Source organism: Haliaeetus leucocephalus, unplaced genomic scaffold, assembly GCF_000737465.1.
Source record: "Haliaeetus leucocephalus isolate CR32 unplaced genomic scaffold, Haliaeetus_leucocephalus-4.0 Scaffold773, whole genome shotgun sequence".
NCBI classification, from domain to species: domain Eukaryota; kingdom Metazoa; phylum Chordata; class Aves; order Accipitriformes; family Accipitridae; genus Haliaeetus; species Haliaeetus leucocephalus.
The window spans coordinates 4,516,618-4,541,924 of NW_010973209.1; the positions used below are offsets into that span (position 1 = coordinate 4,516,618).

General features: G+C 50.0%; 1 protein-coding gene across 1 annotated transcript in view; it reads right to left on the minus strand.

The window, feature by feature from the left end:
- GRIK4 (glutamate receptor, ionotropic, kainate 4) overlaps positions 1-25,307 on the minus strand; it is a 138,082-nt gene that overhangs the window by 7,251 nt on the left and 105,524 nt on the right. The window contains exons 10-15 of the mRNA XM_010581433.1: positions 21,853-21,960; positions 20,609-20,812; positions 11,434-11,547; positions 3,447-3,556; positions 1,132-1,305; positions 818-983 (exon numbers count right to left, since the gene is read on the minus strand). Coding sequence (XP_010579735.1) covers positions 818-983; positions 1,132-1,305; positions 3,447-3,556; positions 11,434-11,547; positions 20,609-20,812; positions 21,853-21,960 — 876 coding nt within the window. The remainder of the gene's footprint in view (positions 1-817; positions 984-1,131; positions 1,306-3,446; positions 3,557-11,433; positions 11,548-20,608; positions 20,813-21,852; positions 21,961-25,307) is intronic.

Below are 25,307 nucleotides of genomic sequence, written 5' to 3' on the forward strand. Positions count from 1 at the left end.
CTATGGCCTTCGTGGGGGGGGGGGGGGGGGGCGGGCAGTGAGAAAAGCTTTATCTCCTCTCAGAATTTCAACAAGTAATAAATAAATAATCCTCAAGCAGTTCTTTGTGCATTCAGAGCACTGCAGAAAAGATTCACTCATTTATTTCCCTTCTGAATAGAGCAGGGAAGATAAAAATTAAATTGGGCTAAATGGCCCACGTAAGTTTTCATACACTTGACTGACTTGTTTTCAGTGCAGCTGACCACAGACAGACTCCAGCAGTTTGACATATGCTAGCCTACCTGGGGTTTGCAAACTTTTCTTTGCTTACCCAACCTGACACTTTCATGTAAAAGCTAAGATCACATCAAACCCACATAGAGACCCATGGAAATTTGACTGCAGACGCTCAGCTGCTGAAGAGCATGTTATGTCATCACTGTGACACAGGGATGCATACCACTTTCCCACCCACGTGGTGGCACTCCAAGTGTTAAGTTGCTTTCTAAGTCCAAGCAGGAAAATCTGCTGCTTCAGGGTGCAGCACAGATGTCCTGACTCTAGTCCTCCAACACCCCAAGAGCATGCCAGCTGCTGCATTACAAAATCCTGCCTTCCCTGTCCTCCACCATGCTTCCTCCACCATTCATCCCACCATCACCCACTGTGGATCCAGCCCAGTCCTGCGCAACCAAGCAGCCAGGGGTCTCTCCAGAGGTCCCCTCCATGCCAGAAACTGGAATAAAACAGGCATGACAGGCTGGGGTGACATCCAAACCTGATTACAGGGTGCCCTCTGCACCCCTGCCCTAGTTAGCAAAAGAATGGGGTTTACTTGGAAGAAGGTCATGCTGGATCCACCGTGAATGGTGCCGTACTCGATGGCTGTCTGGTCAGCCAGGTCATCTACGGATTCGATGGGGACGTCCATCCGCTGCACAGTGAGGAAGGCTGCCAGATTGGCTGTGTAGGAGGAGATGATGATCAAGGTGAATGCCCACCTAGGGAAAGGTGAAGCAAAGACAGTGACCTGAGATTTCCCCATGGACTGAATCTGATCCCCATCCCCACCCTGTGCCTCTCCATCTGCTTCTGCCCAGAAAAGATCCACAGAGAAGCCTTGCTTAAGAGGAGGGTAGGCCTCCTTACCAGACTCCACTGACACAGCGCGTAGATAATGCTTGGGGGGCAATGGTGGAGCCTTGCTGCATGAATCCCCCGACTGGAAACCACAAGCTGTTGCCAAGAGAGTACTGATTCACGAGAAGATTGCATCTGCCTTGCGAGCAGGGGTGGGGGCTGTACCACTCGTACGGTGTCAATCTAAAATGACAAGAAACAGGTAGCTCAGGCAATTCACTGGGAAATGGGGCACTTCGGAGAAGGAAAAAAAAAAAAAAAAAAAAAAAAAAAAAAAAAAAGGCAAAGCTGTGAAGCCCTAACTCTCCTGGAGGCCCATTTTTCTGAGGAGGAAACTCTTTGCTGTCAACTGATGCCCAGGGCTCAGAGCTGTGTGAAATGCTTGCTCTAAGACTCAAAAGCCAGAGGCTTTCTTGTAAAGATTTGCAAAAGTTTTGAGAGGCTCTGCGGAAAATCTGGGCATGGGCTGTGGGGAGGCTGGAGCTCTGCGTGCAAATTCATACTGCAGAGAACCACAACAATAATTCAAGATGTGCACAGACTTGATGTGAAATTAAAATCAAACATCTTTGGCTGTGATCCCGACTGGAGAATGCGCATCAATGGGAAGTTCAAAAGTGAAGCGTGCGAGACCTGACTGCATGACACCATCAAGAAAAATAACTGTATTGGTGCAAATGGTTTCTCTGAGAAGGTCTGATTGCCCTGGCAAGGTCTAGGTCCCAGGTCTAGTTTGAAGCCAAGTGCTGGTGTTTCAAAGCATCATGTACTTTCAGTGCTCACTAGGACAGGACAGGGGTAGCAATCTGAAATAACTGACAGCCTGTCACAGAAGCTCTCTTTTTTTGCCGTTTCCAATCCTCAGTTCTCTGGTTGCTAAGAAAGTCTTCTAATTCCTGTGCTGCAGTTCATTATATTGCTAATGGTTAACAAAGCTGGTGCCTGGGAAGGTCGTTCTGGGGATATTGCCAATACAGCTGCAGGGCTCTGCCAGCTTACGCAGCATTTAACCAAAATAAGGTGTTTATTTTCATTTCTGCATCTCCTACCTCACTGTGATGCCAGGGAGGCACAGGTTATTTCTTGAAGATTTTCTATGGTTGGATCAAGCCCTGGCAGTAAAAAAATCTGGGAAAGTCTTCTGCAATTCATAGGGTCAAAAGCTCCTTACTACTGAGCAAGGCAGAGAGCAGTGTCCAAACCCCCTTCTCCAGCAGGAAGCCATGTAAAGGCACCTCTTTGGAGGATTATGTTTAAAACATGAGGAGGGGGCTAAAAAGGCACCAAATCTCGGTCTGCAGAGAGTGTCAGACTGCATTATTCAACGGTTTCTTCAGAACTACATTTCTGAGGCTGTAACAGCATTCGAAGAAACCATTAAAGTCCTGTCAGGATGACAACTTTAGCCATGCCAAGGGACCGAGTGATAGCACAGTTCCAATTTTTGTAATGAGAATTGGGTATTAACCGTGTCCCGAAAGAGCCGTCAAGCCCTGAGCACGTCTTCGGTACACATTGCTGGGACACAGTTCAACTCTGTCTGAAAAGACCCGTCTATGCCACCAACCATAAGCAGTTTGTTAGCAGGTCAAGGAAGACAGCAATGGAGCACGGACCCCGGGCCTCGATGAAAGACATGCTGCAGACAAGCACACAGTGATATATTTTAAGGCTGATTTAAATTAGTCATAGGGAAACGGAACTGAGAGCTGTCAAGTGAGGCTCTGCACATCAACCAAGAGGCTGTTGAAAGATATTAATGAACTTTCTTTTTCTGTACACACTGGGTTTTACAGGGCCAGAGGAAGCAAACATCACTACTGGAATTTGCATTAATTCTGAATTAATCATCTCTGAATGCATTTGCTGGTACCTGCCAGCCTCCACCCTTCCTGGTCAAGACAAGTGGTTGGTTAACCTGTTTGCAGATCAAGCATCTACAGGGACCAGAACCATTTGCACAGCACTAGCCCTACTCCCAAACCTCCTCCCCACCCTTCCCACGCGGCTCTTGGCACCAGCGCCCACCACCGTGGCCAAGCACGTTCCTGAATCGCAGCACGCTGCTGCTGCCCGCCCTGTCACAGCCATGCCAACGGCCATCCCGGGGCTGCCATATGCGTCGGTGACGTGCCTGCAAGGGAACGCAGCGGCAAAACCCCAGTCCCCAGCTGGCAGAGGGCTTGGACGCTTGGACACCAGTGGCCTGGTGGATGTCCCTGTGTCCCCCTGCCCAGCCCCTCACCCTGCATCCCCCCATGGGTCTGGGAGCGGGACGCTAGATGGCACCGCGAGGAAGGAAAAGGCACTGCCAGTCACATTACCGAGCAACCAAGAAGAGGACACAGCTGACAGCCAGGTAGGCGAGCAGCATGAAGAGCCAGACGCCAGGGGAAAAAGGATCCAGGAATGAGAAGTAACCAGGTTTGCGGCCCTGGAAGAGAAACAAAAAGGAGTTTGACCTGCTTGTATTTCTACAAATTAAGTAGTCCATTCTGAAAACAACAGAAAGAAACACACCTGCCCCGATGCTGACAGTGGATGGGAGCAACGGAAGGGAAATAAAGTAAATAGGGCTTTGCAAAAGCCTTGCAGGGGAAACGGGTGACAGCAAATGCAACAAATGACCAAGCCTTGCAGCATGTCCCCGCTGTGATTCATCTCCTAAGACTATTCTTCTCCCCACCTCAACTACTTTTGCTCCTCCAGGCAAAGAAAGAGGTGAATTGATAGGAAAAAAAAAAAATCAAGACAATCGCAGTGCTCTGCCCTCCACCCCTTGCCCCCCGATAGGGAAGTCCCCATCTGGAGCCCTTGTCCACCCAAGCAGGCTGCACACCACGCTTGCTGGGCAGGAGAGCACACCTGAGCTCGGAGGTGGGTGGGATCCTTTGCACGAAGCAGAGTGGGGAGAAAATATTTTTGCGCACACAAAGAAAAAAAGAGACGCTTGCAAGATTTCTGGTTTTCTTTCTTCAGCCTTGAAATGTTTCTTCTCTGCAAAACCCAATAAAATTATTACTTTTATCTCAGGGAACACGGTATTTTTATCTCCAGGATGCGTCAGAATTTCCTGTTTTTTCTCGGCAAACCACCTTTCCTTGAAAAGTAAGGCCTCACTGCTAGAAAAAGCTTGTTGATCTTCACTCAAAGTACCTTGAATTTTCACAAGGACACTGCCACCACTGAAATCTTGTCAAATGTAGCAAAATTTGTGCAAAGGGAGGATTAGTTTCTAGGTGAAGTTTCTCAAAAGCTGAACACCTCCCATTTTGGTGAGTGTACTTCTCCCACCACCACCATCTCTGCAACACAGACACTGGTGGCGTCAAGCACACTGAATGCCACTGTGGGGGACAAGGGCAGAGGTAAAAATAGAGCACAAGCCACAGGACTAAAGAAGTGTTCTTACTCTCTGTGCAAATTACAATCCCCGTGTGGAGCAGCAAGCGTTTTGTTTCATTCAGCACTGTGCACCCCGACGCACCTCTCGCACCCCAAATGCTTGCAGCGTTTGGGCAACGCTCATCTACCTTAGGCATCTTCTTTCCTTACCGCCTCCTCTGAAAGACTCCCAGCAAAAGCACGCAACTCCCAACACAGGGCTAAAGGCTTACATTAACCCTGTGGGAATATAAGCCCTTGGCTCACAGGAGCCTGTATCTTCTGCCCCAAACCACAAAGCCACTCCTGGCATCACAAAACCTCAAGCTCTACAGTTTTCCCAAGCACCTGCAACTGGGAAGCTGCCCACGAGTCAGAGGTCCTATGAAGGCTTTTACTGTAAAGTCAGAATGGAAACAGCCTTTTATCACATCTTGGCCAGGCTGTCAACGTATTTCTTGCTGGCACCTTGCTCTGTTGTGTGCTGAAAACATCTATCACTGTTTGCTCAATGCAGCTCACTCCAGCAGCCGTTTCCCAGCAGTTGCAGCACGGCAGCTGCTCCTCTGTAGGTTGCTCGCTTTACACAAAAGCTGCTGCCGGGGATCATCTTTGACACACAGAGGCCTCATTTTTCCCTAGTCCGCTGCCTTACCCTGCCCGTCTGTGACACCACATAAACTAATAATAGCTGGTAATAAATAACACCTAACCTCAATCGCCATGGCAAACCTAGAGCCATCAAAGACCAGAGTCCTGATATTTTAGAGCTGTGCTTAATCCAAAGGTGGTGAATAATTTTCTGTTTTCACAAAAGTCCCCAGGAAGCACAGCTGCTTTTTTTTTTTCCTTCCCCAGACTCAGACCAGCACTTTAAACTCCATTTCCATTAAAAACCACTGGTTTACTACTGAGGTATTCCTAATCTTATGCAAAACCTGAATTTCACAAGGTCTTGGTAGTTCTTCTGAAGACTAAGTTGTTGCTAGAAAAGGCAATAGTTGTTGCACAAAGATCTTCCTGTACTAAAAATATCTAGGATACTGTGATATTCTCAGCTTCAGTCACCAGCTGGGACCGTAACATCTCAGAAACCTTCTACAGCAAACTCTGCCCTGCATGAAGTAAAGGACCACCACACCATAACATCCTATCCCTGTATCCTTAAGGGCAAGATGAGTTTGAGCTTGGGATATATAGTAGCATTTTTAGAGAATCTGGCTTATTAAGCCTTTTAACAAATGGATGAGTTAAGAATCAGTGGTTCAGACCATCCTGCACCCATTTTCAGATTAATTTAAAGTCACTTCCCAAGCAAAGGTTCAGGTTCTCCTGGGTATAATTCCAGAGTGTCTCTTTAAGACAAGGTCTCTCTTCCATACCAGGTTATCTTACTGTGCTTGGTATAAGCAGTTGAGGTACAAACAGTGAAAGATCCTATGTTCTTTTTTCCTTTCCCTTTTTTGGGTCAATTGCTGCTGTGTTCTGCTTTTCCTTATATTCTTCCCCAAAACCCAGAGAGAGACAAATGACTGCTACAGCCAGCATCTGGGCCCAAACCAAAGGCTTTCAGAGCCAGAGACTCTGCTGGAAACCATACCCCCAGCATCCCAGCGGGACTCGCATTTCCAGTAACGTCCTTTGCTCACCTTGCTGGAGCTCCTCTCACTAGTTCACAGAGACGAGACCATCTCACAAGTCTGCAGGCTCCAAGGTGCGCTCCCTCTGCACTTCTTGCTGATCCCATCCAGACAGTCATGGACTTCTTGATGCCAGCAGGAAGCCAAAGGTAGGCGATGTCAAAGCTCTTCTCTTTAGCGACTGCACGGCTTTCCTGGGTGCCCCACAGGCCCTTGGTTCCCTTTTTCATCTAGAGCTAAACTGGCTCAGCTGCTTCTCTTCTTTCACAGGTGTTTTGCACTCTCAAGAATGAAATGAGGCAATGGGAACCAGCAAGGTGCGAAGGGCACCATCTGCCCTCAGCTAAGAAAACTGGAGCTTCTTGAGCAGAAGATCATTCCAGGAAGCTCATCCTTCCCCAGCATCCCAGAGCTGGCAGAAAACTCCCAGGCACTGGCGCTGCCTCAGCTGAGGCTCCCTTGTGAGATGCTCCTGTAACAAAGGTCCTTTCTGTAATTAAGGCCTTGATGCCTTCTCTATGTTTCTGGGGCAGTTTGTCAATAAATTACACTCATTAAGGAAATTGCGTTGGAAGCTTTAAGTCTCAGGCTTGGCAATGACTCTCTCCTGTGACTTTACAGTAGTAGTAGTTCTGGTTCTTTTCAGCTACAGTCATTTTCAGGCTGCTGCTACATATTCTTTTCATTCACAGTTGTGGGTAAGAATAAAGATATTCTGTTCCCATGGAGGGCACAAACTCTTTCTTATCTGTCTGTTTTGAAGATGGGAATGACAATATCTGGAGTCTGTCAGATATTTTTAGCCGGTCCCAATACAGCTTTGTTAATTGGAAGAGCTATTTTTCCTGGAATAGAAATGTTCAAAATGTCCAATAATTGATGAAGGCCTCCTGCAAATCCTCAGATGGAAGCAGGAGAGATTCATTTACCCTCCTCAGTTGTTCTTGGAAGTCTTCATTTTCAGCCAGAGAGAACCAGTTTTCTGGGCAGATACTGGTGATCCAAGAGCCTGAACGTGCAGGACATCCGGGAAGAGGAGCAAAGCTATGTGGCATGGTCCTGGATTTGTCTGTGTTCAGGTCCTTAAGAGACCTTAAGACTCCCTGCCTGCTCTGGACACACACACAGTCTGAATGGTCCCCCGTGCTCGCCTGTTCCCTCTCGCAGAAACAGTCAGCCCTACCTCTGTCATTTCTCATGGACGTTTGTCCCTAAAAAAGGCAGGCAAGAGAACTCTCTTCTGTCTCTCTAAGTCCGAAGGAAAGCAAGGAAACTCAGCCTGGAAAGGCAGAAATGTTGATGCGTGCTAGGTATAACTGTAGTGCGTTCGGTCTCACCAAAACAAAGCGTGTATGTTCTAGGACGACCACGTCTGATCCAGGTGCAGATCCAGATCCCTCCCTCTCCAGAGTCCTTTCTCTGGAGTGGATAAGCAAAACCCGAGTATAGGCTGCTGTGAATCCTGAGCCTAATCTGGGGTCACCAGATGGTCCACAACTGACAGGCCAATGCGTACCGTGGTCCCGGGCACGCCTGGGGCCAGCGGTTGCTCCCATCCCTGCTTCAGTGAAGCGGGAAGCTTGCTGGCAGAGCAGCACGGGTTGTCAGGAGGGCTGCCCAGCTCCTCTCGGCTCCTCTGCCTCAGCTGTCAAGCCTCCTCTGGCTGGAATGAAGGAGCTATTCATTCGGTCCTTCCCATTTCGTGTCTTCTGCAGCAATCAAGTGGAAACACTTTAAGCCTCAGTTCACTTGGCCTCAACTCAGCTATTCCAGTGTACTCACCAAATCTACATTTTCTCATCTTAAGGTAGAGCACAGCAAGGACTTTCAGGGCTGATGAGCCAGAATCACGTGCTAACTAGTCCCTCATTCCCTCCCATAGCGGCAGGTATGTGAGCAAAAGCATGTGTATGCTACAAATAAACCTGACTTTCAACATCCCTCTGTGCAGAAATGGCACTGGGCACTTGATTTCAGCCCTCTGCCGAGCAGAGTGACTGCTCAGGACTCGTCATCCATCTCCTGCCTTCCACAGGTCCCACCAGCTGGTCAGAATGGGAACATAATAAAACAAAGCAAGCCTTTTCTCTTAGCAGCCTGCAAGTCAGAAAGCCTATTAGAGTCCCCGTGTCAGAAATCCATACTTGATTATATCACAACAAGTGAAATTGAGAAAAATGACAGGCCCATTTAAAGCTGCCATATTTGGTTATGTGTGATAAGAGACACACGCACTGTGGTGGCTGGGTTGGCAGGGTGGGGAGGAGAAAGGGAGGAGAAATCAGTTGCCACTGGAGTTACACGGAAATTAAAATAAAATGTCATCATATTGGGAGGAGACCAGGGCGTGGAGGCAACTCCTCAGCAAGAGATTTATTTGTGGTTATTTATTAGGCTACATCTGATCTGTGCTGTGATTAACATATGTCAGCTGCAATTTTTAACATTGCAGAGATGTTTGTTGGGGCGGGGAAGGGAAGGTAGGGGAGGGGATAGGAGCAGATGGGGCTGTGGGGCTGCCTTCCGCTGCTCTGCAAACAACATGCTTAACGGAAAACAGAGCAATTAGCTATCTTGCCTTTCCTTGTTAAATAAATATTTACCAGTTTAATAAGTTAATTGCCACACCACTCTCAGACGCTCTCCTCAAGCTAAGCAGGAAAGGTCTGGACAAAGAAGGGCCAAGTGCTGGAGAAGGAAGAGGGGGCTCCAAGCTTCCCTGCTGGGGAGACCTCCCTGCTCCTGGGGAGGGCACGAGCCCAGGCTGCCCCTGCCATCGCCCCTCATGGCTTCGATGCAGTAAAGCAGGGCACGCTGCGGGGTGACCTGACCTGGAACATGCCCTGCGTCTCCCTTGCAAGCCTGTCTGGGTCACCGCTCAGCTCCGCTACTCAAAGTCCTAACTGGGTCCTTCATCGGGCAGCTGCAGACGAAGTCCTGACCGAGGGCAGGGCACTATTTGCCAAACACTTTTTAAGAATGTAATTATTAACCCTGTTCAGTTCGGTAAATGCCTGAAGGGCAGGCTGGAACATGGCTGTGTTGCGTTACTCCGGTACCAGCGCAAGCAGCAGATGGTCCCTGCCCTGAAGAACTTACACTCTAAGTAGATGTGTCAGACACATTCATATTGAGCTCTCACAGAGGCACCGGCAAATGCCTTGTACTTATAGAGCAGATCACATGCAAACCCTGCACCAATATTCCTGTGTTTCCTCTGGAGGGAGCGACATCAGCCTCACGCTGTTCAGGGAATGATGCCTCGTTAAAGGACTTGCTGAAGGTTATGGTGTAAATTGGAGGCAGAGCACGCATGGTACTCAATCTCCAAACTCTAAAAATGCATCCAAGAAAGCAAGAAACTCAATTATAATCTGAGCCAAGAGACGCTGGCAGAAACACCTCCCAGATCCATGGGGCAGCTGGTGGTGTGAAAAAGCAAGTGTAGCAGGGAAGGGACAGTTACATCTGATTTCCAGGATCTTGAAGAGCTGACCCTTTTTGATCCATTAAGTCATCGATCCTAAATTCTGCACGTACCAGAGGAAACAATTTTAACTAGATTTTAATTACTTGTTTGTTCTTGGCAGGAGCCAGTCAGCACAGAGAGATGTATGCGCAAGTTTGTTTATGTTCATACCAAACGCTGCATCTTTAACAGCCTCCTGAATGGGGGCGGGGGGGAGGAGCGGGCTGGGAGAGGCAGCTTTAATTGTTTTATCCTTTTGGCTGCTATTGTTGAGCTGACGGGAAACCAAGACTGCCATTTGCATCACACTCGGCACTGTACAGAGCACATTTCCAAAATGCAGACTGGGAATAATATGACATCCTGTTGCAAAGGACCTGGCTGCCAGAGCTCGCCTCCTGTGACACCGGGGAACTGGAGGCTTTGCCTGGCCCGTGTGGGCGTAGCTGGGGAAAATCTGTCCTCTCCTGAGCTTCAGGAAGAAGCTAGAACAACGGAAAACGGGAATACGAGAGAATCCACAAGAATTTAAGACGACAAGCGCCGTCTAAGCAAGGACACAACGCAACGCCACGTACACGCTTGCACACGTGAATCCCCTGGGCAGATCCACAGCTGCTGTGCTCCAAGCCAGGGGCCCGCACGTTGCTGAACAGCCACCACGTAATGCCTGACCTGCCTTTCGGGAGGCAGCGGCTAACCATGCTACTGCTGCCACTGGGGTTGCAAAAGATTATTGCATGCGGTGGAGTGAGAACCAGAGCTAGTTGCTAAACAACAGCGCGCCTCCCTTCTCGCTCCCACCTGGCCAATGCAGAAGCGAAGGGGGCTGAGAGCACCCGTGCAAGGCAGGGAGCACCCTAAGAGTAAGGAGCCTTCCTCGGGCTGCAGGGCCTTCCGATCTTTAGGGTGAACAACTGAGAGGAGGCAAATGAGAAGGGCTGAGAGCAGAGAAACAGAGCCCACGCAGGGCAAGGAAATAATTGCCCATGGCGGAGTTCAGCCTGCCACCCTGCCTGCCCCAGGGCAGTGCCCTGGGCCACTCGAGCAGTGCCATTTTTCCCTTTACCTGCCTGTGATTAAGAAAGCAGAGGGCTGAGCTCCATGGAGAGCATTTACAGGAGGTCACAGCAAAGAAAGCGATCCCAGATATCTTCCTGGCCTGATCTTATTCTCTGACGTGAGAAGGCAGCAAGGCTGCACACCACAGAGGCTGGGAACGCAGCTGAGATTAGGGCATTTGGGCCCCGCCACCAGCTAGGTGCATGCATAGATGTCCTAGCTCAGCCTCCCAGGCAGTCTCCCCACTAAGTGCAAGTGGATGGAGACTCCAAGCCACGTTTGCTGCAGTTGTGGACCCCCCCCAGCTGCGCTGCTGGGCTGCTGCACCCGTCCAGCCCAGCCTGCCCTTAGCACACCTCGCCACAGTGGGCTCAAAGCCGTGCTAAAGCCATCCTATGGCTTTCGCTGTGCCTGAAGCAGACCCAGACAAGCTGACATCTACCCACACTTCTCCTGGTAGCACCGATCTGGCAGGGCTCTGCTCATGGCCCCTCACCATGCCAGCAAGCGCCCTGTGCCCGGGGAGGATGGGGAAGGGGAGCCAACAGAGCTGGGGGTTTGAACAATGGGAATCGAATCCACCAAGCTGACACAAGGCAGAAAGACAGGGAAAAGAAGGGAATAAAGGTCGAGCACATTTGCGTTTAAATAAGAAATCAAAATATTTTTATGAGTCATTCATTTTTCTTCTATAACTAGGCACGTCTGCATGCAAATAATGGAGGGACATAAACGGTTATAAAATAAGTCTCTTACCATATGAACTCGGTAGAGAATGCTAATTCCCAAAGTCATGAACGGCTTAGAGAAATCAATCACCTTCTCTCGCTCCGCAGTAATCGTCAGCCCTGCCACGGCCAAATCGGCTTTCTGGAGAGAAAGGATAGCAGAGAAGATCAGGACCCTGAGCCCAGGAAAGCCGTGGGGCAGGGAGAGCAGCAGAGCCATGCCCGGGGCCACCCGCTCCCAGAGGATGGATGTCCCATCTTTCTGGGATGGGGTGCATTTGCTGTGGGGCAAAACCCAGGCTCTGTGGAAACTGTGGGAGTTTTGCTGGTGATGTCCACTGGTTTGGACTCTGCTTCTGCATCCCTCTCCCCGTGTGGGTTTTGCATAAGCCCTGCTCAGACACACTCCAAAGTTTAACCCACCTTGTGCTCTGGACTGTTTTCCCCATTTTTCCTTTCCTCACCTGGGCCTTTTTATCTCTATACTTACAGGTTGGAAAAGCACAAAGTTCCCAGTGGGGAGCCCACTGTGCTAGGAGCTGTATTAACAGCCTGATTGCCATTTCTGTTAATTGAATGCTTTAAGACCTGGCAAAACAAGAGCCACTGAGACAATAAATATTGTACTAATCTAAAGAAGATACAATCTCCCCTTTCCAAAGCCCCTGTTGAACAAAGCTGTCCCCTTCCAGACAAGACTGTTACTTGCAAGCGCCATAAGTAGGAAAGGGTAACAAAGCAGCATCATTACCCCTGTACCTTGAGTCATGAAGTTTACAAGCCTGCCAACCCAGACTTCCAAAATTGCAGATCAGTTTCCACAAAATTCAGAGGACTGGCATAAAAATTTCTAGATAGACTTGCAAAGCAAATGAGATCAGGAAAAAAAAAAAAAAAAGTCTTCCAATGTTAATACCCTTGTAATATAGATAAGGGATTTGAATTTTAAATATTATTTTTATTACTATAGCTCTTTTAATGTCTGTAATTGCTTTCTGTAAAAATGAACCTCCTCCATTCCCTTACACATTTGTTTGCCTGCTTTGCAGGATGATGATTATGCAAGTGGAAAAAGAGAACGGGGGGAAAGAAAAGCTATTTGCACTTGTTGTCCCTAAGTTTCATAAGGTCTGCGCAGAAGCCAAGGCACCATCAGGCCTGAAGACCCAAGAAAATATGCGGCTTATTGCCCTGGATCCATGCACTAGTTGTAAATGTGCCACACACAGGCAAATTTGTGGGTGAATCACTCTTGCCACGCTCTCTGACCCTGCTGCTCTTGCACCATTTTCTTGAAGAGGACTGATCACCTCCTGGCAGAGCTTTGCCAAGGGGTCCCCCCCCCCCCCCCCAACAGACTTGCCCACTTAAAGGCAGGCTGGGAGGAAGGGCCAGCGAAAGGCTGGAGTTACAAGAGGGAAGAGCATCACTGCTGGAGCCTGCAGGACAAAGGAAAGGGAAGAGAAAAGAAAGGCAAGGTGATCTGCAAGCCTGCCCAGTAAGGGGGGGGGGGCACGATGAAGGTGATATTTCACAGTCCATGCAGGACTGCTTTACTGGACAGGCCCACTGCCAGATTTTTGCAATTGTCTCCAAGCAGCTATTACAGATTCCTGGGAGGTTCAGTCTGGAATGAGTTATGAGTGGGGGAGAATTTCTGCCTAGCCAGACATTTACCCACAGGGTTTTTAGAAGGCACCAATAATCACAACATGGTGCATGAGCACTTGAGCCCTACGTAAACACCAGCAGATTACTAAGATGGGATCAGTTCATCTGTGGAACATGGCATGTGAGGAATTTTATCTGCAAGAAAAGCCTAAAGCTTCCTAAACCTCTCTTGTCTATACTTAAAAGGGTTTGCAGGTACTATTGTCCTGGGGAGAGCTCTTCCAGCAAAGCCTCTCATGAAGATACAGCTTATTCTAACAACAGATTTCTTCTCCCAGTCCTCCAAACTGAATACAATTCTACCAGCAAAGTCGTAGACTAAATAGATGGTAAATATGCTGCATCAAAGGTGCTTCATGCAAAACCTCTCAGGACATTTCCATTCCCATCCAGGGGCCAATATAAAGGAGTGGCATGGCCCCCAAGTTTACCCAGCTAAGTCACCGTCCCTCGCCTCGTCCCCCCCCACCTGCTCAGGGGTGGGACATGGATGCCACCAGGGAAATTTGTGCACTCTGGTTATTCCCCCAATTATCGTCCTTTGGGACCCTTCCAGATCATGTAGGCAGCAGCATCTTGAAAGCTGCTCTTCCCTATGCAAAATATAATGCAAATCCATCCCCCTCCCTTTGCCTATGGAGCAAAAACTCAGCACAGCAGAGCCGCCTTCCCTGGGCGCACAGGTTTTGTGCCCAGGTCCCTCCTCTCATCTTCAGAGGGTCCTGCCATTCCATTAGATTTGATTTCCTTCCTTCCACTCATTCCCTGCCTGGTCAACTTCTGCCCTTTCAGGACTTTTGCCAGCATCAGAGCTAGCATAGCTCGCAGCCTGCTCTAACCTGTGCATATGCACATCTGCTTTCTCCTGTGCCAGAGCTCCCTGCAGCAGAGACCTGGCACCTCCTGGCTTTAGCTGGGGCTGTGCTCTGTCAAAGACTCTCTCTCTCTCTCTGCAGGCTCAGAAGTCATGCAAGTTAAGAGCTGATTTCTGACAGCAATAAACTTTGATCTGGGAATGGCATGCAATGTATTCTCTGTCTGAATATCATCCATTTCATGCTTTCGATTTTGTTTCCTGATGTTCACAAAACTTCTTGTGACTCACTGAGATCAGTGTATCTTAGTTACAGAGGAACTCCGCAAACCTGCGCGCTCTCCAGCCCTCCCCACTGGAGCACGGATAGGATTTTGCATTTTATAGGCTAAACAATGCACTGGGGAAGAAATGGATTTTGCTTTGTGCTTCTGCACTCTGTCCGCAACTGGGCCCTGGGGAAAGCAAAAACGGGAGGCAAAGGATGGGGAGAAGAGGGGGCAAACACTGCTTGATTTTCATCCTTGCAGCACAGTTGCAGCTATAAATGTCAGCATGAAATAGGCTTAGAAAAAGACCCAGAGCATTTTGGGAGTAGAGACAGACGCTTCTTTAACAAAGCACTGCTTAAACAAGGCCAAACTCTCGCTAGGCAAGAGGAAGCCCAGGTGGGCTGGTGTCTGAGATGAAAGCATGAGCTGCCACCACCATACCTGGCATTAACTGTGGGATCTGCCTGCATTAGCAGACAGGCTTATGCTGCTACTGCAAAGGATGTTAAACACGGGGGCTGAGCCGGGCTCCTGAAGAGGAACAACAATTAAGCAGCCTTAGGAAGCAAATTGCAGGGACTGCCAGTCCGGAGGAGGCAGCCGCCTCCTCGCTGCAGATGCTGACAAGGCTCATCTCGGCACTAATGGTGATGAATGGGGCCTCACGTCAGCCCTCAGCCCGGGCAGAGAGGATCCCGCCAAAGTCTCCCATGGCATGGGGTACCAGCTGGGAGACCGACCCTGCTCCAGCCCCACAGCAATTCACAACCTCCTGTCAAGCTACGGAAACAAAACACAGTGAGAAAGTCCAAGTGGCCTAAGTCTTTGGGCTGTTTCTGTGTCAAACACACGGAAAACAAGCCTGAAGGACAGCTCTGGGAGCACAAGGCTGGAACTTCTTCCAGGAGCAGGAGTCCCTGACTTGAACAGCAGTTTGGCTGCTACATGCCCTGGGTGCACATGAGAGCGTCATTCTCACCAGCACTGCCCACAGAGCCCGGACAGTGTGGCCAAGGTCAGGGAAAGCTATTTCTTACACTGCCCCCATGCTTAGAGGGCCTTCTAGAAAGCTGAAATCAGTGTTCAACCTCCAGGACCCACCTGACCACCAGCTATTACCCCCAGTGCAGACCCGTCAGCATCAGCACTGCTGCTGCAGATGCTTGCCCCACTGGAAACCCATCCAGATGCGGTACTGAGCGTCTGGCTGGAGGTGACCCTGTTTTGCGCCAGGGGTTGGACTGGATGATCTCCAGAAGATCTCTGCTATTCTGCGAAATCAGCAGCAGCCACTGCATGGCAGTTTGGCTGCAGCCTGCTCACCTGGGCAGCGGCTCCCGCACCACCGTGGCAATGACAGAGCAGTCTCTCTGCATCTGCAGATCTGTCCCACGGCACGACAGGTACGGCTCGGCTGCCGGATCAATGTACTGATTGCTTCTGCTCCAGCTGTCCATCTGATTTGACAGGAGCTATTTCAGGTTGTGCAGCTCCTCCTGATGGAGCGAGCGGCAGCCAGGTTGTGTGCTCGGATGCATATTCTTGCATTTAAAAGCAGGGCCAGATGAGGGTCACTCAAAACTGGCGGGTTTGGGGTTTTTTTTAAGGACATGCATGAATTCAGCGATATGAAAAGTGACAGCCTGAAAACCCTGGAGGCTGCTGCCCTCCATTTAAGCCACAGTCAGGCATAGGATGACCAGCAATCAGTGCAGATGTCAGCCTCAAGTCTGCCTCCACCCGTCTTTCTTCACCTGGACTGTCTCTAGGACTGGGAAGAAAAAGTCTGTGCCAGGTGTTCACCATGCCCATGGCAAAAGCCAGTTAAGGTGAAGCACCAGGAATGGGAACCCTAAGCCCGCAGAGAACAGCAGTGAGACCTAACCACCTCACACCACACCCACCATCTTGTGTGTGATTTTGGCAAAATCAACAGCGCAATGCAAACCTCTCTGCCCGTACCCTCGCTGTGTTTGCTCAACAACCCACGCCTCCTCACTTCCACACTCCCCCTCGCTCCCCACCCTCTCGAGCCCCCCCATGTCACACTTGCCAGCGCGATAGCGTGCAAACAGACTCCCCCTCCCTCCTTTCACCCACGCACAGCTTTTCTCACTGAACACCGACACCCACTGCCGAGTGGAAGGCAGGACTCTGCCAATTTTGAAATATCTTCTTCCTTCTTTCCCCTTCCTGTCATTCCCCATCTTTGGAGCAGTTGAAAAGAGAGGGCCTCTGATTGTAAAGCACCACCTGGTCACCAGCAAGGAAGCTGGAAAAACCATCACCCCAAAGCTTTAGGGTCCTTTCAGTTCTTGGTGTTGCTGTTCCTGAGGCCAGACCCTTCCACGAGATGGACAGCTTCATTTCCCTCACTTTAAAAAGAACTTTGATCACCAGTGATCTCGGCCAGATTCAAACCACCGATGCAGATGCCAAAGGTCCGGCATTATTCCACAACGTCTCACTCCCCAAATGATCCTGTGCAGAAGGGGAGAGCAGGAGCTTGCTGTCCCCAATCACCCCCTCCTCACTCTGTGCACCCTAAGGCACCTTCTACAGCAGCACCAGGCTCGCCCAGATGTGCTTGCCCTCAAAACACTCACGGATCTGCTGTGTTACCATCACCAAACGTGATATGTTATTTAAACAATGCTGAAGGAAGCCTGGGCAGCTGATTCAGGCTGCACAAAACACACGGCCAGTCTGCACAAAGTGTGCTCCTGCTGGGGCTGCTTTGTCCTTCCCGTCCCCTGCAGCCTGCCGCAGGGGAGTGGGACAGGTCCTCGGCAGAGGGGACAGTCACCTAGTGCATCAGACAGGGTCCTGATCCCGGGTGTATCGGAGGGAGGTTCCTGGGAGATCTTTTAGCAAAACTACAGCATCAGATTCCTGCCAACAAAGCTTCCTGGCAAAACCAAACCACGCCATCTCCTTTTAGCTCAGCAATATTCTCCAGGGACATTCCTGAGATGGGTAAAATCAGAAACTGTTGCTGAGGGATCTCTCAGACACAAGCCCATCTCCTCAGGGAGAAGCAAGGGAGCCGAGTGCCAATGGCTTGCTGTGAGCCAATGTACAGGCACTGAGCACAGCCACCAGGGCACCACGCTACCAAGACAGCAAGTGCAGGCGTGGTGGAACAAGGAGAAGGCTATCTCGTTGCCATGAAAATACATTCAGTGGCTCGTATCAGACTAGCAAATTCATTTCAGCTTGAGGATGAGCTGGAGAGAGAGAGAAAGGGAAGACCAGACAACCATCAGGGACTCTGAGCCAGAGACTGTACTGCAGCGGCAAGGAGCAAGACGTAATTCTTCCAGCCCTATTGTCCCCTAAGGCTTTGACGCCAAAGAATAGGAGACGGGAAGATTTGCTGTTCCCCCTTGTTTGCTTGTTATGGATAGCACGCGTGTACGGTGTCAGCCGAACCGCTGGAGCCTGCAGTCGTCTGCACGAGAACCAGCAAGGCTAACGGGGGAAATCTGCCCCGGCCGGAGAGCAGCTTTACTCCCCTGCTCACTCAAGGAATGAGCAGGGTGTTCAGCCTCCCTGCCCTGCATGCACAGAGGGACCAATTAGCTCAGCATTTTCTGAGTTTGTGACATCTTTCACTGAAGAATGGGCTCGAGTCCTTCCAAGTGATTTCTCCCAAGCCCAATCTCCACTGGCTGATCACAAAGTGTACAGGTTTCCTGATCTGATGACAAGTCAGATTGCTGACCTAGACACAGGAGTCTCTACAGCTCTTCCACTAATCCCCCAAGCCATTCCAGTCCCCCTCTTCCTCAGCTCTTAATTATTTTTGTGAGCAGGTCGATAAGATATGTACTGGTAAATTTAGGTCAACAACAAATTTATGTTTATATTGCATCCTTCTCAATCATATCATAGTGCACAATTAGCTGTAATAGAATTTTCAACACGTAAGAATAAATCAATAGCTAGTTAATTTAGAAGCAATAAAATGAAACACTTTTCCCATATAGCCTATAGTTGCTCTGAGGATATTCAGGGCCACAGGGGGATTACAAAAAAAACCAAACAAAAAAACCAGGAAAGGTATTGCATGGAGCTGGATAATTTTCTGACCTTCTTGCCCTGCACACTAAGTGCATGTGAGTCAAACCTTACTTTCTAACAGCTGATCAGGGTCAAGGAAGGATCACTTTCCTGCAATAATACAGCACTGCACAGAGAGACACGTGCAGAGCTTTTCTTTTGTGTAGGATTTGGGAAGTTTTGACCCCTGTGATAGGTTTGTGTCCCAACTGATGCCCTCTCTGTGCTGAAGGCTGTATAGAGAAAGGTGCCCGAGGGATAAATCCAGTGAAAGGAATGTGTGCACCCAACACAGGATCTGCTGGCTCTTCTGCTTCGAGTGGTCCTGAAGTGGGATAGGGAATGAACAACGGGCTGGAACCGAGGACAAACCCCCTTGGGGGCTGACTGTCAAGGAAGAAGAAGAACCCCTTGGGCGGTGACATGATCTCAGAAAGCAACGTCCCCAGCAGCCCTGAATAAACACAACAGCATGCACACGGGCAGCTCTGCCCTAGCTGACCCGATCCAAAGTGCCAGTCCCTGGGACTGATCAAAAACTCGCTGAAGCCATTATAATGACTCTAAAGGCCCTAGGAACAACAAAGCAGAGAAAGCTTTTTCTTTTCTCCAATTTTTGATTCAGCCTCACACAGGCTTTGCCAGCTCTGCCCTGCTGAAGCAGAAGTAAAAATCCTCCCAAATAAGGCTCGAGCTGCAGAAGAAACAATTGGTTTCCATGTGAAGATGAAGTTAAAACGCTTACCACTAAAGAAAAACAACCCTCTAGAAGCTCCCATTTTAATGGAGAGGCACTGCCAAGGTTAGCAGGCCAAAAATTTGATGGCTGTTCCCTTCCTTTGTTTGCATAGATCACACGCTGCTCTCTGCGCCTTCCTTCTTGCCTCCCAAAAGAAACGTTGCAGAACTGTAATTGTGTGTGTGTGTATATATATACACAAAGAAAGATATGTATAAAAACTATGCCAATAGCCCAGAGCATTTGCAAACAACCGTACAGAAGGCTCTTTAGAAGAAGCAGACGGAGGTGGGATCTCAGCTGGCGTCGAGAGCTATCACTCTGCCGGGGAAGGGCGACCCAGGAGACAGGGCGCTAGCTCAGGAGGGACCTCCAGTCCGTACCGTACCCTGTTCCTGACCCTCAGCAAGTCTTTTAGACCTAGAGTTGTCCCACCTGACTTTAGACACTCAGTTGAAGCTCCTAAGGTAGGACGAGCGTCAGCCAGGTCCCCTTTGCCATCCGGGGAAGAAGCAGACAGATGCCGGCGGGCATCTTCTAGAGATGCTCACTCGTATCCCGCAGCTGGGAGGAAAGCTGCAGCAGGAGCCCCAGACTCCTGCCTGGAGCCGCAGGGGAGGGATTCAGGCCCTCGTTCCTCCGCTTTGCAGGAGGATGTGCCACTATTGTGAGGATAATGATGGGGTGGCTCAGGGGCTCCTCTCACACAGTGGTGTGGATTATCATAAATACACCTCACTGTGGATTTGCCACCAGCTGAGAAACTGTCGCTGGGTTCTCACAGGCACTCTGGTAATAACAAGGCAGCGTAGAAATCGGTGAGTGAAGAAGTATTGGTTTAAATAACATCAATCTTAATGTTAGCTTTGGCTAAGCCTATTTTACTAAGGATCTCGGAGCATTTCGTGAACTGTATTTAAGCTTCAGGGTCCCTGGGGAAGGACTACCTTTAGCTGCGGAGGAACACAAAGAGCAGGGAGGGAGGTACAGGTTGACTGAGCACACACGTACACAGAATTGTTGTCAAACGCAGCAAAAGCATTCAGCTTTCAGTCTAGGTGCTGTGCGGCAACACTGCAAAGCAGAGCTGTGAAAAGACCTCAATCCACACGCTTCAAGCAAACAAGAAATGTTCTTCTCCAAAAACCATACTCAAAGTTAAGGAGCTGAAATCAATCTGCCAAAACTTTTCTGGGTAGAAATGCAATTCTTACTTGTTTCCCTCCCAAACAGTGTGGTTTTGTAATTTTTCTTCAGCTTCTACCAACCCCTGCCAGAGCCTGCATATTTTCCTGTTTCAAGTTTTCATTAATATTTCCACTGTGAAAAAAAATAATCCATTCTGCTTCGAGCTCTTACGCAGGGACCCCGGAGCCCAGGCCTCCCTTCCAACAAAGTGAGCACCCCTGAGAGCGCCTGGGGCCCTGGCTCCTGCTCTGACTACTTCACACGCTGTCACATCAACACAACAAATACGTTTGCCATTTGGAGAACACGTTAAACAGAGATCCTCTGGTCAAAGTCTCACAAATGGACTAAAACCCCCATCCATCCTTATCATCCTGGAGCACTTAATAAAGCATCAGGGCTTTTCATTGCCAAGTCCCACTAGAGCACAGTTAAAAAGAGCAGCTAATTCACTTACCCGAGCAATCAGCTCCCCGACCATCCCTGTCCACGTGCCATTTGCCTCAGGGACTCCATACACACCATCGCCAACGAGGTGGATCTTATAGTTGAAACGCAGGATCTCTGCCAGCTCCTTCAGCATGTCCACGCAGAAGCCCTCGTAGCGGTCATTGCCTTCCAGCTCCTGATGGTTCCACTTCAGCATTAAGTAAGGGTTTTCCTGCATTGAAACTGGGCAGCTGTCATTCCCATCTTAGCCGAGGCGTCCCACCAGCACGGTGCCGAGCACAGGGCAGAGAGGGCAGTGGGCTCCCTGGTAGCACCGGGATGGCAGAGGCTCATATAAGGGGCACCCAGGCCAAATCTTCCCATCCCGATATATCCCCCTCGACCAGGGTGTAAGAGATACAAAAAGCTGGTTTAATCACTTGGGAACCCAGGTGGTGTAAAGCTAACAGAGCTGTTTCTACACTGGTATTCATTGGTCCCTGCTGTGTCAGAGATGGGCTGGAGGTGCAGCAGAGTTATCCCAGTTTAGGATACGAAGCAGAGCTAAAGGATCACGCTTTGGGGGCCGTTTCCAACTGGCATATGCCAGAGCATCCCAGTGACTGCTCCGAGTTATGGCAGGACATACAGGTCCCAGCCTCTCTTGGCATATAGCCACTTCTTCAGTTTGTCCCCCTTTTCAACAAACTTTGTGGGACATGAAGAAATAGTGCCCAGAGTTCTTCAGAATTTTGAGTGCCTTCAAGGAAGGAGCAGAGGTACTGGAAAAAAATCACAGGACAGGCAGAACATGGAAGGGGAATTTGTTGAATAAGGACAGTGATGCCTGTAGATGTGAAGTCTTGGTTCATAAAAGTTGTACCCATCTTGGCCAATTTCAGTAATTTTATGGGTAGAAGGGACAACTGTCCCCTCCAACTTAGCAGCTGTGCGCAAAACAAGAACATCATTCAGAGATAAATGTAAAATGGCAACTTAGCCCCATCCCAGCCCTCTCCCCAGCTGCTTCTGAACTCATCAAATATAATTTCCATATGAAACATCAACTTGAGTTTAATTACACTGTCATGGATTGTCCTCAGTGCTGTAATTAGAGATTTGATCGTCTGTTCTTTATGAAATCAGTGTGCAATGCTGCATGCTGGGGGCTGAAAGGGGTAGGAAGAAGGAATAATATTCGAGCTGATTGACACCCCTAAGCACTGGGCTGGCAAAGAGCTAATGGGAACTGTAGGTGACCCCCTCACTTACCAGGATGGTGGTGACAATGAGTGTGGTGTTGAACAGACTGTCTGATATGTTGGAGGAGAAGATCCTGTTGTCCATGCTGAGTCCTTCAGAAACGTGCCAGTGGCCGATCTGGAGAGATAAACAGCACAATAAGGGAATTTACAGAGCAAATTACTGTACACACCCGCCATATGGCTCCGGTGACTGACAACCATCAAGCTGGCCCTGTAAGAGGTTTTTATGAATGCTCCATTACCTTTACAATGCACCCCCACAACGGGCCGGCAGAGAGATTAACCCACTGGTGCACAGTGCTGGCACACCCCCACTCGCGCGACAGCGCCAAAAACCTGACCCTGCTTATGGCAGGCGCTGCCTTCCCATGTGTCCCCCCTGCAGCTGCGGTAAAGCGGTCCACCAGGAGAAAGCCGTGTGGCCAAGCAGCCTTCTGCAGCGTCCCCAGATGCCGCCAAGATGGGTTCATCTTACCCAGCAGTCCCCACGCAGCCAAACCTGCAAGCTCGTCCCTCCCGGCGCGGTGCGGCTTGGAGCCTCTGCCATCCCTCACGCTAAGGCATGGCAGCTAGGTCATGGCTGCAGGATGAAGACCTGGTCAGTGCTGCCAACCTGGTGCATTTTGGCTGACGCCTTCACCTCCTCAGCTCTCTGGAGGTTAACTCCTAAGGGGGACAAGGCACAGAGGCACTTCACGGGAGGCTGCCAGAAAGGCAACGCTATAGCCGGGGTTTGGCTCAGCTGCATGATCCTGCAGTGAGACCCAACCACCAGCACGTGCTGCAGGGTCAGTGCTACACCCAGGTTTGACGACACTGAGCTCTTCACACAGGCACTGTGTGTTACAGACACAGCTCAGAAAAACTTCAGGAAGTGCTGAAGTCTCATGATTTCACAGTGAAAGCCCAGAAACGGGGAGACGGAGTTCCTGCCTCCAACTCCAGTCCTGCCTTACGCTGTCTCTGTAACTTTGAACAAAGGTTTCACCTGCCTGAAAGCAAGCAAAACCTCCTGCTGTCCTCCTGTGAGCGTCACTGTCGTTAGTTAAAGGCTGGTATAGGCACTGTGAGTTCCTCGGAGGAAAACGCCACCTCGCAGGGACCATCACAGCATTGCAGCTTCCACTGCAATCCCAGAGCAGCAGTGCCGATGCGGGGCAGACGTCTTCCAGCCCTGACCAGCAGCTCCACCTTGGTGGCAGGTGGTGAAATGAAGCCACGTTCTCAGCAGTGCTGCACCGTGACTTATCTCCTCTATCGTCTATAATGGATGACAACTACTGTACTATGATTAAGTACCACCAAACCCTTTGATTCAGGCTCATCACACCCAACAGCTCCATGGAGAGCCTAATTTGCCCATCCAAGCGCCAGTGTCACTGCAGCAAACCTAATTGCCACTACCCATGGTGGGGACCAGTCCCCCAGTGCTTGGGAGGACTTCGTGACTCAGCTGTGACGCAACGCAACCAGCCGCTGCCATCAGCCAGGGGGAGGAATATTCAACAAACCTAATTTTAACTTCAAGAGCCTAATCTCCCTCCCTCAGAGCTCTGGGCAGGGAGATCAGCACCTCCAGCAGCTCATCCAGAGTACGCAAATTAGGCTCTCACTCTCTTATGCTCCCTAAAAGAGCCTCTGTTTTTTCTCATGGATAGACCGGTGGCTGACGAAGGCCAGCTCCCTCTGAGACCCCTTCTCTCTGCTTTCTCTCCTGCAAAGCCTCTCTGCACCCACCGGGTCTCAGCCAGCCCTCTGCACGCTGGATTGCTGGCCGCAGCCTAAGTCCCCTGACACCACTGAATCGAGCTGCTGCGGCCCTAAGAGGTAGTGGGTGACCCCAACTTGCAGGGGTGTCTTCACGGCTCCTCCGTAGCCAGAGCAAATCCATTCCCAGTTCCCCCGCGCTGACACAAGCTGTCTCGGGCACTGTCGGTCTAAGGCAGGTTATCCTTTCACTGTGCCACGGTTGTCAGGGTGGTAGGAACAAATCGATTTCTCTTCCGTCAAAGAGTAATCTTATTACGTTCAAAGAGGTGGGTGTAAGGCGACACAGAGCTACGGGCCAGGCGGGTGCACCGCCTTGGAAATGAATGGGAGGCACGCCAATTTACACCGCCCCAGGATTGACTCCATGCACTCAGTCACTTTTCTTGGCAGTGCTTTGCCTCTGGCATGACTGATGGCTGGAGGACTTCAAAGTCACTTCCCAGCTCGCACACCTGAGCCAAACACAACCTGAAACTGCTACGCTGTCGGCAAACGGAATCGCTCTGGACATTGAAAAAAGGGCCAAGTCCTTTCTTCTCCTGGCTGTCGGTGCAAATCCGGCCCAAGCGACCAACAAGCCATTACAACAGTGGCCGTCTGCGAGGAGTCCCAAATCCAGCCTCCTCATCTCTAGGCACAAGGAGCAGTGGGAAGCGCAAACAGGACAGCTTGCACTCGGCGGCTCTGCAGAAGGAAAGCAGGCAGGGAAAGCAAAGGACAGTCACGTGAATGTCTGCTCTCCTCCCCAGCTGGAGTTGAGGCACTGGGATGCAGCAGTGCAGGCAGAGCCAGCTGAGTCGCCGGGGGGGGGGGCTTGTTTACTCTGCGGATAACACAACACACATTATTCCTCCAAGATGTCAGCCCAGCCCCTTCGCCAACATTAATAATGATCTGCTAAAAGCACCTGTCATGGCAAGGACCTCTGAATGCGTTGGAAGCATTAACTCTCGGAGGCTCCCTACAAACAGGAGAGGTACTGGGGGGTTATTAGCCTCATCTGACAGATGGGGAGATGGAGGCACCGTGACGGTGTGTCGGAGCAGGCTGGGAGCAGATCGTGGGCATCCCGTTCTCTTGACAGCTTGTTGTGACTTAACTAGCATCAAGCTCGTAGCATCACGGTGACACTGTAGTGCAGGACTCATCTCTGGGAACAGTCCCAAACTGGGAGATTTCCCATGTACTCCATAGACAGAGAGTCCTTGAAGCACAGCTTTAACTGGCCTGCGCAGGGTCTGCATTGGTGCGACAGGAGGGATTTATCCCGGTTCTATTCCCCAGCTCTGCGCAAAGGTGCTTGCCTTTTCCTGTGATTGCTGAACAACAGACCCTCTGCAGCAATTGCCTCTCTGAGCGAGTGATCAGTCATAAACATTGCCTAATTTTTTTTCTCCGAGATTTCACAACCAGAGATTACTGACAGATTAACTTTAATTTTAACAGCCCTCACTGTTCTCAAATTTGTCCCTCCCCTGCTGGCATACTGAGACTAATTGACTGCCTCCTCCTCTGACAGCGCAGTGGGTTTGACCTTGCTTTTAACACAGCACCAGAGCCAAACACTCCCATGTGCTGGGGTACTTCCACCCCATCCTGGCTTGTTCCAGCTCACCACTGTCCCCCTCGCAGTATGATAAAGCCACTAATTGACTCCTCACATTGCTCGCTGTTTCTGAAGTGTAATGTGTC